The sequence below is a fragment of the Gasterosteus aculeatus genome, chromosome 1 (assembly GCF_964276395.1).
Source record: "Gasterosteus aculeatus chromosome 1, fGasAcu3.hap1.1, whole genome shotgun sequence".
In the NCBI taxonomy this organism is placed as follows: Eukaryota; Metazoa; Chordata; class Actinopteri; order Perciformes; family Gasterosteidae; genus Gasterosteus; species Gasterosteus aculeatus.
In genome coordinates this window covers 31,002,958-31,016,663 of record NC_135688.1, presented here as the reverse complement: position 1 = coordinate 31,016,663, position 13,706 = coordinate 31,002,958, and the positions used below count along the sequence as shown (strand labels likewise).

The window sequence follows — 13,706 nt, the reverse complement described above, 5'->3', positions numbered from 1 at the left end:
CTACTCACAGTTACTTGAATCATTTCTGTCATATAATTCCATGTATTATACATTGTTCATTCTGTACACATGACATCATTGTAGTCTGTCCATCAGGAGTGGGATCCCTCCTCTGACGTTCTCCCAAAGGCTTCTTCCCTTTTTTCCCTCTTGGAAGGGTTTTTTCATTGTTGGGGAGTTGTTCCTGTGCCGATGGAGGGTTTCGGGACAGAGGATGTTGTATGTGTACAGACTGTAAAGCCCTCTGAGGCAAATTTGTAATTTGCGATTTTGGGCTACAAAATAAAATGAATTGAATTGAATTAAAATGCTAGCATGCAAGCAGGCTAACCCTCTCACAGAAAAAAGTGATCCACATGTTCTTGCTCTTGCTGGTCTCTGAGAGGGAGGGGGGGTGGGGGTGTAATGCCCAAACGCCGCCGACATCTGCCAATGCTTTCTCAATCCTATATATCAGCGGTTCTCAAACTCAAGAATGCCGCGGCCCAATTTGAAATCTGAAAATCTTTCGTGGCCCACCCAAACCTTTAATCACAACTCTGATCAAAACATAATGATTAAAAGACCTTAAGAATTTAACCAGAATCAAACATCCGCGAGCAAAAGTCCGTCTCCGCGAGGTATTTCCTCGCTTGCGAAACGTGAACTTCGTTGCTCGCGAGGAGAATCTCTGCTCGCGCTCGAAGGAGTTTTCTACGCGCTCGCTGTTGTTCTTTTTGACAGTAAGGTGGAGACGGTGCTTTCAGGGTCCAATCAATGCCGTGAGGTGCGTCCGCTCCCGCCGCCCCCCTCGCCATCCACGCCTTAAATCTTTGGCTGCTTTTACAATAACTTATTTTCCCCGTTAAGATGGTTCAGCTACTGTAGAGAAAAGGGCGCCGTCTCTCGCTCTTTAATCCCATTATGTACTCCGCGCCTTGAGCGCCGTGTACAACCAGTATGGATCAACCGATTAACTAATTGATCCATATATATAAGGCGCTCCTGATTATAGATGAAGCTACGGGAGTATTAGTCATGAATTAGTGTTATAGATTAAACACAGGTACAGGAGTATCAAAGTTGTGAACTAATATTATAGAATGAACTACCAGCAGCACTGAAGTAATACAAAGTTATGTTTTTTATAGATTAAACAGTTTGTGATTTTTTTCAGTTGAGCTCTTGATGATAACAAACTTCTGCTGGTTCTGGTTTTGCTGGTCCATTAAAATTGAGCTCTAATTGTAAAATGGACTTGTTGACAGTCAATAGGCTGAGGGGATAACTGCGCCCCGTTAGACCCGTTTTCCCCGTTAGCCTCATTAGTTCTGTTATCCCTGTTAGCCTAGTTAGCCTCGCTATCCCTGTTAGCTTTGTTTCTCTAGACCCAGTGAGTTCAGGAATTACTTTGCTCAGGGCGACAGGTTGACGCTTTTTAGCAGCTGAAACGCTTCACTGTGACACTTCAAACGGTTTCTGCAGCCTGAAAAAAACCTACACCTCATCATCTGACTGAAGGAGTTCATTTTCCTTCTATTCCAGACACCGGGACATGATTACTATTTTTGTTTTAATTACCAACAACCACAAAGTGAACAGGACATTGTGTCCTCCTAAGCTTAACTTGTATTTTTTTAGGGCTGTCAATAGATTAAAATTAAAACAAATAGTCGCAAAGGTTTTTTTTTTCTTCAATTGCACAGATTAACACGTTCATTTTGACAGCCCCTAGTATTTCTGGTTGTTTTGTGTGTATGTGTGTGTTTGTGCGTTGACCCCCGAGTTTTTGAATTTGTATGTATTAAACAGTTTAATAGTTTATTGATTGTTCATGTTTGTTCTTTCTTTGTTACATTGTTGCACCTGTGTTTATTATCATCATGTTTCTCTTGAAGCAGGCAAGTGGAGGACGCAGGCTGGAGGGAGTGTACAGTAGTGGAGCAAGGTGATGATGTCATCAAGCCCCGCCCCCTCCCAAGCCTAAACATGGGGCTCCACTTATCCTCCTCTCCACAGCTGAACAAGTTCTTGGATGACGCAGCTCCTTGTCATCATGGAGACCATGGCCCTGCTCAGATTCCTGCTGCTGCTGGGAGGGACGGGGGTCCTGGAGGGAGCCACCGAGAGGACCAGAAGAGGTGAGGCGTTGTTCTTCATGTTCTGCCTCACGTCACATGTTCTTCATGTTCTGCCTCGCGTTGCATGTTCATGTTCTCCCTCACGACACATGGTCTTCATGTTCTTCCTTATGTCAGATGGTCTTCATGTCCGGCCTCACGTCACATGTTCTTCATGTTCTGCCTCACGTCACAAGGTCTTGATGTTCTGCCTCACGTCACATGTTCTTTATGTTCTGCCTCACGTTGCATGTTCATGTTCTCCCTGACGTCACATGTTCTTCATGTTCTTCCTCACGTCACATGGTCTCCATGTTCTCCTTGACGTCACATGATCTTCATGTTCTCCCTCACGTCACATGTTCTTCATGTTCTGCCTCGCGTCACACGGTCTTGATGTTCTCTCTCATGTCACATGTACTCATGTTCTCCCTTGCGTCACACGTTCTTCATGTTCTCCCTCATGTCATATGTTCCAGTACTGCATTTGACATTCACGTGGCCCTAAATCCATCCTTTGTTGCTGCAACAATGAAGGTACTTCATAAGGACCCCAAGCAGAAGGTCCTGGGTTCTTACCCGCCAAGTGGGTTTCTGTCTGTGTGGAGTTTGCATGTAGTCTGTGTACACCCCCCGCACACAATCTAAAGGATACATTGTTGACCAACTATTCTGCTTTTATTGAAGCAGTAAAACCAGCAGCAGCTCATTAGTGACTTTTACAGTTTACGATAATGAGACCAGACTCCTTTTTTCATCATTTTACGGTCTGCAGGTGTGTGTGTGTGTGTGTGTGTGTACTGTAAATACATACAATTAATAATATTAAAACTCTTGTAGTTTTCTATGTACTAGTAGTATCAGTATCTCCATTGTGTATACTTCCTGGTAGTTGTCGGTGTATTTGGTACTTTTAATACATGGTACTGTGTTACCTTTTTGTCCATAATGGTTGCTTGCAGTACTTTGTTGTACTATGACTCTTTGTGGCAATTTCTTGTAGATGTGGAGAATGAAATGAAACAGAAACTAAATGCGATATTTCCAAGATGAAAAGTTCATCTTGATCTTCATCAAGATCATGTATCATCATGGTATTTTTCAGTTTAACAAACTGGAAGATTTAAGGATCCATTCAATACTTAAATGAAATTTTCTGAAATACGGTGGATAGTAACTTCTTCCTCTAAACCCCTTCCCTTGTACTCCTCTCCCTCAGTGCACCGTGAGAACATGAAGGCTCGGATCAACGCCACCGCCGACACCATCGTGCTTCAGTTCCTTTGCACAAGTTCTGAGGCAAAGCTGGAGGGCTACATTCTGTGCTACGGGAGCAGCATCTTCTCAAAGCAGTTACTCCAGCTGCCAGAGGATGGAGAACTCTACGAGATGGAGCTGAGTGAGACAGATCATTTATCTCACTATGTATTATTTATAGGGCAGTCAACATAAACATGTCAATCAATGTGATTAATGTGGCCGAAATTAATGCAACAAAATATTTTAACATAGTTGACATACATTTGCTTACCAGAAGTTGACCACGGAAACAAAACAGCCACTAGCTGCAGTCAGTTACATCAAGAGGGTGAGAGCTTTTTGGCAGTAAAACAAACAGTGGTGCGACATACAGCGGAGAATTGTGCAGAGGAATTACTCCACATGTCAAACAGAAGGTGGGTGAATGGCAGACGCACCACTTATAGCACTGCTATGTTAAGATAGCTGCTAGGCTAAGCTAGCTGCTGGGCTACTTCCATCTTAACATCTAACGTTACCCCTGCGTGGCACACAGTCTGCAGAGGACCACCACCGTGTCCCTAAAAGGCCGTGGTTTGAAAACGTCCGGGCTAAATGTGGGGAGATTGTTGGCACTTCAAACACAGCCATTAAATGATGGAGAGCTGAGAGCAAAGTGCGAAAGAGTCGCTAGTTCAACATGTTCCACCAGGTTGAATTCTGCCCTTTAACCTGATGGCATCTTTTTGTCTGTGACCTCCAACTCTCCAAGCGCTTCGCAGTCGAGTGTGAAGCGGTCGGGATGAGGATTAGCACCTCTAAATCTGAGGCCATGGTTCTCAGCAGGAAACCGATGGATTGTCTACTCCAGGTAGGGAATGTGCCCTTACCCCAAGTGAAGGAGTTCAAGTACCTCGGGGTCTTGTTCACGAGTGAGGGGAAGATGGAGTGTGAGTTCCGCCGGAGAATCGGAGCAGCGGGGGCGGTATTGCATTCGCTTTGACGGACTGAAGTTTCCCAGAGTGGTTTGGGCATCTGGTGAGGATGCCCAAACCACTCTGGGAAACTTCAGTCCGTCCCAGATCGATCATCTTGTCAACACTGCTACAGGCTCTTTGAGAATGGCGCTAAACGCTATTGGAAAAAAGAATGGCAACAAGAAGGAAGGGTCAGTGATATTGCATGGGGAAAAAGGCAGGACTTCCTTCTCTGCAGCGGCTCGGGGGACACGGAACACCTCCGGAGTAGTCGGTGGCCGCTCGGGGACACGGAACACCTCCGCAGTAGTCGGCGGTGGCTCGGGGACCCGGAACACCTCCGCAGTAGGCGGTGGCGGCTCGGGGACACGGAACAACTCCGCAGTAGGCGGCGGCTCGGGGGCACGGAACACCTCCGGAGTGGTCGGCGGCTCAGCCCCCGCCATAGCCCCCCCTCAAGGGCCGGATCCCAGACGTCCCCCAAGCCACCAAAGGGAGGGTGGGAGAGGACCACGGGATGGGAGGGAGGGAGCCTGAGTCCGGGAACGAGTCTCGGGGCCGGTAGAGGCCGAATCGGGGCCATGAGTCTCGGGGCCGGTACAGGCCGAGTCGGGGCCATGAGTCTCGGGGCCGGTACGGGCCGAGTCGGGGCCATGAGTCGTGGGGCCGGCACCGGGGTCGGGGGCTTGGAACGTGAGGTCAGTACAGGCCGGGGGCATGGAACGTGGGGCCGGTACAGGCCGGGTCGGGGGCATGGAACGTGGGGCCGGTACAGGCCGGGTCGGGGGCATGGAACGTGGGGCCGGTACAGGCCGGGTCGGGGGCATGGATCGTGGGGCCGGTACCGGGGTCGGGGGCATGGATCGTGGCGCTGGCTCGGGGGTTGTGGACCTGGATCGGGGCGTCGGCTCAGGGGTCGTGGGCTTGGGCCGGTAGGCCGGGACGGGAAGCTGCTGCGGCCCAGCGCTGGACGTTGTGCGCTGCGACCCAGCAGGGTCGGGATGTCGCTGCGGCAGAGCGTGGAGAGCGTAGGTGGCCTGGAGCCGGACCACAACGTCCATCACCCGCTCCCAGTGAGCGGACGACCACGAAATGGCCTCCTCCTCTGGAGACCACGTGATGGGCTGCGGATAGTGAGAGCGGCGACCCAGATGCCTACTGAGGGCTCCGGAAGGGGAGACCGAGTAGAACATGTATTCATCTGGGCGACTGTGGGTGAGTGGGGAGCACGGTCGTCCTCCAATCAGAGGGTTGTGGGTTCGATCCCAGTCCTGGCTAACCCGCATGTCGATGTGTCCTTGGGCAAGTCACTTAACCCAACATTGCTCCTGTAGCTGCGACTACAGCGTATGAATGTTAGTTACTGATGGGCAGGTGTCACCGTGTATGGTTCTCCTGTCATCAGTGTATGAATGGGTGTGAATGGGTGAATGATGTCATGTAGTGTTAAAGCGCTTTGAGTGGTCGGAAGACTAGAAAAGCGCTATACAAGTACAGTCCATTTACCATTTACCATATTTGGAACCCCGGGGAGGACCTCTTCCCCATTACGGACGGCCAGCCGAGGATTGCGTGGACCGCCCATAGCCAGACGGGTTCCCCTGAACTCTTCCCGAGGAAAAAACTGCTGAGTCCTTGACGGGTCGCGTCATTCTGTCAGGGATGTTGCGTGGGGAAAAAGGCAGGACTCAAACGCAGAGTTTGCGGGAAACAAAAAGGACTTAGTCAAAATTCAAAAACGCAAAAGGCCAACGGGCAAGAACACACACAAACCGGGGCAAAAAGGCAGGCAGGAACGAGGAACATCCAGGACGATAGACAATGACGCGACAAGTGACAACAGACACACATGGCTTAAATACACTAGGGAGGTGCAGGTGATTGGACACAGGTGGAAACAATCATGACATGACAGACATTCACAGAGGAGGACAGGACAAGGCAGGAAGTGACATGACCCAGGGAGAACAGAGGCAAGAAACTACAAAATAAAACCAGACATTAACCCAAACCGTGACAGGAAGTTTGCTCCTTGGTATAATACTGTGCGGAAACTTTGAACAGTTATGGCGTTCCACCAAATCAGAAGGATCTAGCCTAGTTTGGCAAGAAGGTTCTCCGTAACGCAAGAGCATCCTATTACTCATCATTAATAGAGAAAAATAAAAACTCCAGGTTTCTCGTCAACACTGTAGCCAGTCTGACAGAGAGTCACAGCTCTGTTGAGCCGTGTATTCCTTTGGACCTCAGTAACGACTTCATGAACTTCTTCAATGATAAGATTCTGACTATTAAAGACAAAATGGATGGTCTCCTGTCGTCGACTGATGTAGGAACCTTGGGTTCAGCAGTGGGCCATGATATCTGCTTGGATGGCTTCTCTGACTTCTACAATTTCTAAATCTTGTCTCTTGGATCCGATTCCGACTAAGCTGCTTAAGGAATTTTTCCATTAGTTAGCACGTCTTTACTGGAAATTATGAATCTTTCTTTTTTGACAGGACATGTACCACAGTCCTTTGAGGTAGCTGTAAAAAAAACTACTCTTGCTCCAGAGGTGTTGGCTAACTACAGACCTATCTCTAATCTTCCCTTCCTCTCGAAGATCCTTGAGAAATCCGTCGCACATCAATTATGTGACTTTCTACAAAACAATGCTTTAGTTGAGTATTTCCGGTCAGGATCTAGAGTGCATCATAGCAAAGAAACAGCACTGGTGAAAATCACGAATGATCTTCTACTTGCATCGGACCAAGGACTCATCTTTTCTTACTGGACCTCGGTGCTGCATTTGACGCCATTGAGCTTTGCATCTTGTTGAAGAGACCAGAACATTTGATTTATATTAAAGGAACTGAGTCCCACAAGGCTCTGTGATTTACCCTCTATATGCTTCCTTTGGGCGATCTTATCAGAAAACACAGAATAAACTTCCATTGTTATGCAGACGATACTCAACTGTATCTGTCGATCAAACCAGAAGAGACCGACCAGCTTGTTAGACTTCAAGAATATTGTGGAGACATCAAAACTTGGATGACCTGCAACTTCCTGATGCAAAAAAAAAGTAATGCATAAAAATGTGTTCGTGCGTTTGTTACTTCTAGACTGGATTACTGTAATTTACTTCATCCGGCTGCTCTTATAAATCTATTAAGCCTCTCCAGTTGATTCAGAATGCTGCAGCACGTGTATTAAGAACTAGGCAGATTCGGTCAGCTCTTTTAAGATATAGCTTAAAACTTTTTGATATCGCTTTTAGTTAGGGCTTGCTCAGGTTAGCCTGGACCAGCCCTTAGTTAAGCTACTACCATATACTAAGCTCCTCTCTCTCTCCTCTTACAATGATCCACATTTTATTAATGCACATCACTAATTGAGCAAGTTTGTTGTGCTTCCTTGTCGCCTCTCTGATCTTGCTTCCGTCTGAACCCTGGTCCTGACTCCTGCCACCTGCTGCTGCTTTCATCATCATCATTATTATCCGCGCCTGAGCCGACTGCAAGTCAGGCGAATGCCCTATTGTGTTTCGTAGAAAATTTTGGCGTGCGCATCAGTCCAAAAAATTTTGATATATTTGAGGTCGCGCAATTTTTAAAAATGGCTCTCTGGCGCCCACAGAAAGAATTTCCTTTGGGAAAACTCTTGAAATATTATGTCAGCGGTAATAACATCACAGAGCTGATGTGGAGTGGCCTCCACAGCGCCCCCTGGGAGTTTTCAATGAAGTAGCCCGAGCCCCCTGTTTGACCTACATGTATGACGATTTTTGGACAGGGACTGTAGAACCAAGCAAACTCGTGCAAGGCATGAATAGAGGTACCTTCCCTTCGCTGTTTCAGCAGCGTTTTAATTGCCTTGGTAACGCTGGTAATGTTTTATGAATCTGTTGGATGATTTTTCTTCAGTTTAACTGCACATATTTTTCTAAAATGATCAACCATTTAAAAATGATCTGTGATATAGTCCGGCCACCGGCCAGCTCAATAGGTACTAAGGGTCCAAAGTGTACCAACAAAGTATCCCTCACACTATCACTCCACCAGCAGCGGCCTGAACCATTGATACAAGGCAGGATGGATCCATGATTTCATGTTGTTTACTCCACATTCTGAACCAAACACCTGAATGTCGTAGCTGAAATCCAGACTCATCAGACCAGGCCAATCTTGTCAAATTTTGTTAATCCTGTGCGGCGTGTGTATATTGTTGTTCTATTGTTAAGGAATAAACCTTTTAAAGAACAATTACTCTTTATCTTTGACCTCTGGAGTCAGAGAGGCGGACGCATAGTTTTCTGCACTGAACCAATCAGCTGTCAGAGATCCAGGTCATCATTGATTAACTCTCTGTTTTCTATGATGTAACTTAAATATTTAACTCCATAAACGAGCAGGCTTATTTAGTGAAAACTGTTTTGAACTCGAGGTCCGTTACCACGATTACCGGCAAATTGTAGTTCTAGATTTATTTTGTATTATAAAGACGTTCTTAGTTACATACATAATAGAGGAATTCTACATATATATGCTACATGAATACTATATGAATATTCAAGTTAATATTTCTCATTAAAACATAGTGAACAAGTTTTATGAAGATTAAAGGACCACTATGAACTTGATGTGTCTCCTAACTTGTCCCTCCTCCCGTCCTCTCACCCATTATACTCTTACCCCCCTCAGTGGAGTCTGGCCGTCGGACCCTGACCTTTGACCTTGGCCGTTGATCATTGTCAGCTGACCCTCATGAGTCAATGATTCATAGCGCCGGACCAGAGGAGCAGTCAGGTCTCCTTCAGGCTGCAGACATTATGGACCAACTGGTGGAATGTGTCCCCAACTTTTCAGAGGGTCGCGACAAAAAGGTATTTATTATCCATCAATAATGATCTGTTGTTGTTTACTGTGTGTTTATGAGTCAATGTGACAGAACATTTAGCTTAACTTGAGCTTACGACGTATTTATGAAACCTGCAGCTCATCAGGTGATCAGCGCCTTTCTCCACCCACTATACCACACATTGTGCTAATTCTAGCATGCATCAGCCAAAGACTGCGATATTCCCACTGCTGATGCTATGACTGTTTAAAATGATCCTGATGCCAATAATTGTAATGTAGTGAAGAGTTTAACAACTGCTGGAATGGAATGTGAATGGTGAGTGGGAGATGCAAAGTCATCTTTCTTCCAGTAACTGGAATATTGCATGGCTGCTTTATCGGTAATTGACGCGTAATGATTTTGTGTTCACTCAACTGAAAAAGTGTGGTCTTTGTGGCAAAAATCCTTTCATCCCGTCACCTTGTCCTATGTTGCCGTCTGGCTTAGATGACTGCTTTCATTTCAGCAGGAGGCGTACGTGAGCAAACCCGCATTCTGGTTCACACCTGCGTTTAAGAGGCAGATCATTTCCACCGCAAAACGGAGGGCACGCTTCCACAAGCGGTTTCTGTACATGGGATCGTCATGGCGCAGGGGTAGAGAGGGTGCGCTGCCAACCGCATTGTTGGTGGTTCGAGTACCGGCTTCCCAATGTCGAAGTGTCCCTGAGCAAGACGCCTAACCCCTAATTGCTCTGTGAGCAAAAATGTAATAAGCCACGGGTTAAAAATGTAATGTAAGTCGCTTTTGGATAAAAGCGTCAGCTAAATGACCTGTAATGTAATACATCATTAGGCTCACTTTACGCACCCTCTCCCATCGCTTTATGGGAAACTTTACCCGTGACGCTCCGGAAAAGAGCAATTTGCCATTTTCAAATCCTGCAACAGACAGTCCACGCTGCAACTCAGTGCGGCTTGTTTCTAGATACCTTGCCAAGCTTATATGCGCATGAGGCTCTCAGAGTATGAATGAATACCAAAAACATTGATTATGTCCTCAGGTGATTGATGCTATCTCTGCAGCCATCTCGGGCTCAGCGGGCTGCAGCCTACTGGACGTGGATCCCGGTGCCTCCACCAACCGCACCGTCTACACCTTCGTGGGCTCCCCTGCAGCTGTGGTGGAGGGGGCGCTGAGCGCAGCCCGCCAGGCCTCTACCCTCATTGACATGAGAGAGCACTCAGGTGAGCAGGTACTTCCTCATCACAACAGGAAGTAGCATACCTGTGGGTGTTACCTCTTCAGGTGAGTGGCTACTTCCTCATCACAACACGAAGTAGCTGACCTGTGTGTGTTACCTGTTCAGGTGAGCACCCTCGGACAGGTGCACTAGACGTCTGTCCCTTTGTCCCCGTCCGAAACGCCTCGATGGATGACTGTGTTCACTGCGCTGATGTCTTTGGACAGAAATTAGCAGAGATGCTGCACGTCCCCGGTGAAGTACCTCTGTTATCAACTAGTGATGTGATTTAATATATGGTTAGTAAATGATTAATAACTGGTAAATAACTGATGACTGTCATAGTAGACTAATAATGTATAAATGTCTGATCAATACTTCCGTCCATTGATAACCATTGCATTGTTGTCCATTGTCTAACTGTCGAATGTTATGCACCAATCGCCAAGTGAAATTCCTTGTATGTCTGACATATTTTGGTAATAAATGTTTCTTGATTCCTGATTCCTGATCCTGATTCATTGGGCTATGTTAGTGTTATGACTAACAATGAATTTCATATCTTTAGTTTTTCTTTATGGTGAAGCAGCAAGAAAAGAATCCAGAAGAAGTCTCCCGTCTGTGAGAAGCGGAGAATACGAAGCTTTACCTGACAAGGTGAGACGAAAAGTTGACTGTATCCCCTCAGCCAATGCATCATGGGGAATGAAGCAGCGTAATAGCTACTGTGGTATGAAGTTTCCTGTGTTGTACTTTCAGAATGTCCTAAAACAGTCCTGTTAAAACATCCAAAACAACACCGAACAATATGTTGTGTGCATAAAAGGACTAATGTTTTAATTCCTTTCTCTGTCCAGTTGAAGCTCTCTGATTGGTCCCCTGACTTTGGCCCCGCCCTGTTCGTGCCATCTTGGGGCGCCACAGTAACTGGCGCTCGCAAGTTCCTTGTCGCCTTCAATGTGAACCTTATTGCCACCAAAGAGCAGGCCCACCGCATCGCTTTGGACCTCAGGGAGCAGGGCCGGGGGAAGGACCAGGTGCATGCCGGGAGTTTGACCTCCCAATGTCTATACCGGTGTCTTCCATGACTGACTGACTGACTGTTATTCACAGCTTCTGAATAAATAAAAGTATCTGGTGTTGCTGATCCGCTAATGACCTCCAGTGACCTCTCATGATCTTTGGCGACCTCTACCTGAAATATAGTGACCTCTCCTCCTCTCCTAACCTTGTGACCTCCCCCTGTCCCTTGACCAGCCGGGGCTGCTGCAGAAGGTGCAGGCGATGGGCTGGTACCTGGACGAGGCCAACATCGCTCAGGTGTCCACCAACATTCTGGACTACGAGCTGACCCCCCTCCACACTGTGCACCAGGAGGTCTGCAGGGTGGCTGAGGTCAGAGGTCATTCACTGCTCCACGGTGTTCACATACAACAACCAGCAGTTTCCTCACGTTGTATCGTTATTGATCGATCAGGAGCTGAAGCTGCCGGTGGTGGGCTCTCAGATTGTAGGTCTGATTCCCCTGAAGGCCATGCTGGACTCTGCTGACTTCTACATCCAGAGGGATGGGCTCTTCATTGTGGAAGAGGAGCACAAAGTCCGGCTGGTGGGTATGAAGCTCTTCAAGTTGAAATCATTAATGTGTGTAAATATGTATATCGTAGATGATATGAAATGAGAAAGACTCTCTGTGTGGTCAGGTGATTAGTAAACTGGGCCTGGACTCCCTCGGACCGTTCAACCCAAAAGAGAGAATCATAGAGTAAGTCTTCATGCAGGATGTACATATGTACATGTATGTGGTTCGTGATAGGGAGAGTTCTAGAGGTTCTGTGATTACCTATGCAGGTACATGGTGATGTCCCCTGAGGTCCGCCCCTTGGTGTCTTCATCTCTGCAGCAGTTTGTCCAGAGCGTCGGGGCTCGGTCGGCGGCTCCCGGCGGAGGATCGGTCTCTGCTGCCGTCGCTGCTCTGGTACCAGAGTACTTCATGGTTGTACTAGTACACGTGTAGTAGTATGAAGGGTGTCCATCCTGAGGCTAATGTGTGCATCCTGCAGGGGGCGGCGCTGGGCGCAATGGTTGGTCAGATGACCTACGGGAAGAGACAGTTTGAGAACGAGGACCCCGTCATGAGGAGGTTGATCCCTCAGTTCCACCAGGCCATGAACCAGCTGCTGGAGATGGTGGACCAGGACGCCTTGGCCTTCAGCAGCTACATGGTGAGATCATTCGTAACCCATTCATAACACATAACATATCCATAACTCATTCATAACTTATTCTAGACTCATTCATTCATAACCCATTTTTAACTCATTCATTTATAACTCATTCTTTCATAACCCAATGATGACTAATTGCTTCATAACTTAATCATAACAGGTGGCCCTGAAGATGCCGAAGAAAACTTCAGAGGAGATGAAGAGGTGATTCAATTCATGTAAAACGTCTTTAAACAACAACGTTTTTATTTAGTGACGATAGTGAGAGTGAGAGTGTTATAATCTATAATCAATGATCAGGAGGACGGCTGCTATGCAGGAGGCACTGCAGGCAGCGGTGGCTGTGCCTTTGGCTCTGGCTGAAAAGATCAGCGTCCTTTGGTCGCCCCTAAAAGAAATGGTCGTCTACTGTAACATCGCCTGCAAATCAGACGCGCAGGTAACAAAATCAGCCATCAAACGGGTGTAGCTCAGAAGCTTTATAACAAACTGCTAAACATATTGATGTTGGCAAGATTTAGAGATGCTTCATTTTCAAAATAAAACCTTTACTTTGAAGAGTCTGTGTTTGCAGGTGGCAGCTAAAGCGCTTGAGACGGCCGTCTTTGGAGCGTATTACAACGTCACCATCAACCTCAAGGACATCGCGGACGAGGCCTTTAAGGCGGCGGTAAGTGAGCTCTGTCAGTGACACTGGTTTAAATAAAGTCAATCTTGAATCATACCTCTGTGCTGCAGACTCAGAAGAGAGCGGCGGTGTTGCTGCAGGGAGCAAAGGAGAGCGCCGCCGCTGTCCTCCACACCGCCGACCAAAGGGACTGAAGCTCTTTTTTACGACCTTTGACCGCAGAATGTGGTCCGGGGGTCATTGTCATGTAGCTCGCAGGAAGCTAAAGATAAATTTTCCTTATCAATAAGGGGCATCAAAACCAACATCCACGACGTCATCGCTGATGTACCTTATGGAAAACTACATATCTATAAAACACAAAGGATGTGAGTCTAATCTGCTACATAGTTCATCAATAAGAACCATATGAATAGATCAATACATGTTTAAATAAACTCATTAAACCTCATCAAGAATATGTTTGGA

At 46.9% G+C, this 13,706-nt stretch overlaps 1 protein-coding gene across 2 annotated transcripts; it reads left to right on the top strand.

Moving 5' to 3' along the window:
* Nucleotides 1-863: 863 nt before the first annotated feature.
* Nucleotides 864-13,689, top strand: ftcd (formimidoyltransferase cyclodeaminase). Of its 2 annotated transcripts, none has more exons than XM_078103506.1 (16): nt 864-2,120; nt 3,319-3,498; nt 9,001-9,182; nt 10,203-10,386; nt 10,509-10,637; nt 10,951-11,039; nt 11,240-11,419; nt 11,640-11,777; nt 11,860-11,991; nt 12,086-12,147; nt 12,234-12,360; nt 12,446-12,607; nt 12,771-12,814; nt 12,911-13,049; nt 13,185-13,280; nt 13,349-13,689. In XM_078103506.1, the coding sequence occupies exons 3-16, from the start codon at nt 9,072-9,074 to the stop codon at nt 13,430-13,432; spliced, it is 1,677 nt and encodes a 558-aa protein (XP_077959632.1). In that variant the 5' UTR covers nt 864-2,120; nt 3,319-3,498; nt 9,001-9,071; the 3' UTR covers nt 13,433-13,689. The 2 variants fall into 2 exon arrangements, with proteins under 2 accessions (XP_077959632.1, XP_077959630.1); XM_078103504.1 differs by having other exon boundaries at nt 1,881-2,120; nt 12,234-12,378.
* Nucleotides 13,690-13,706: the final 17 nt, after the last annotated feature.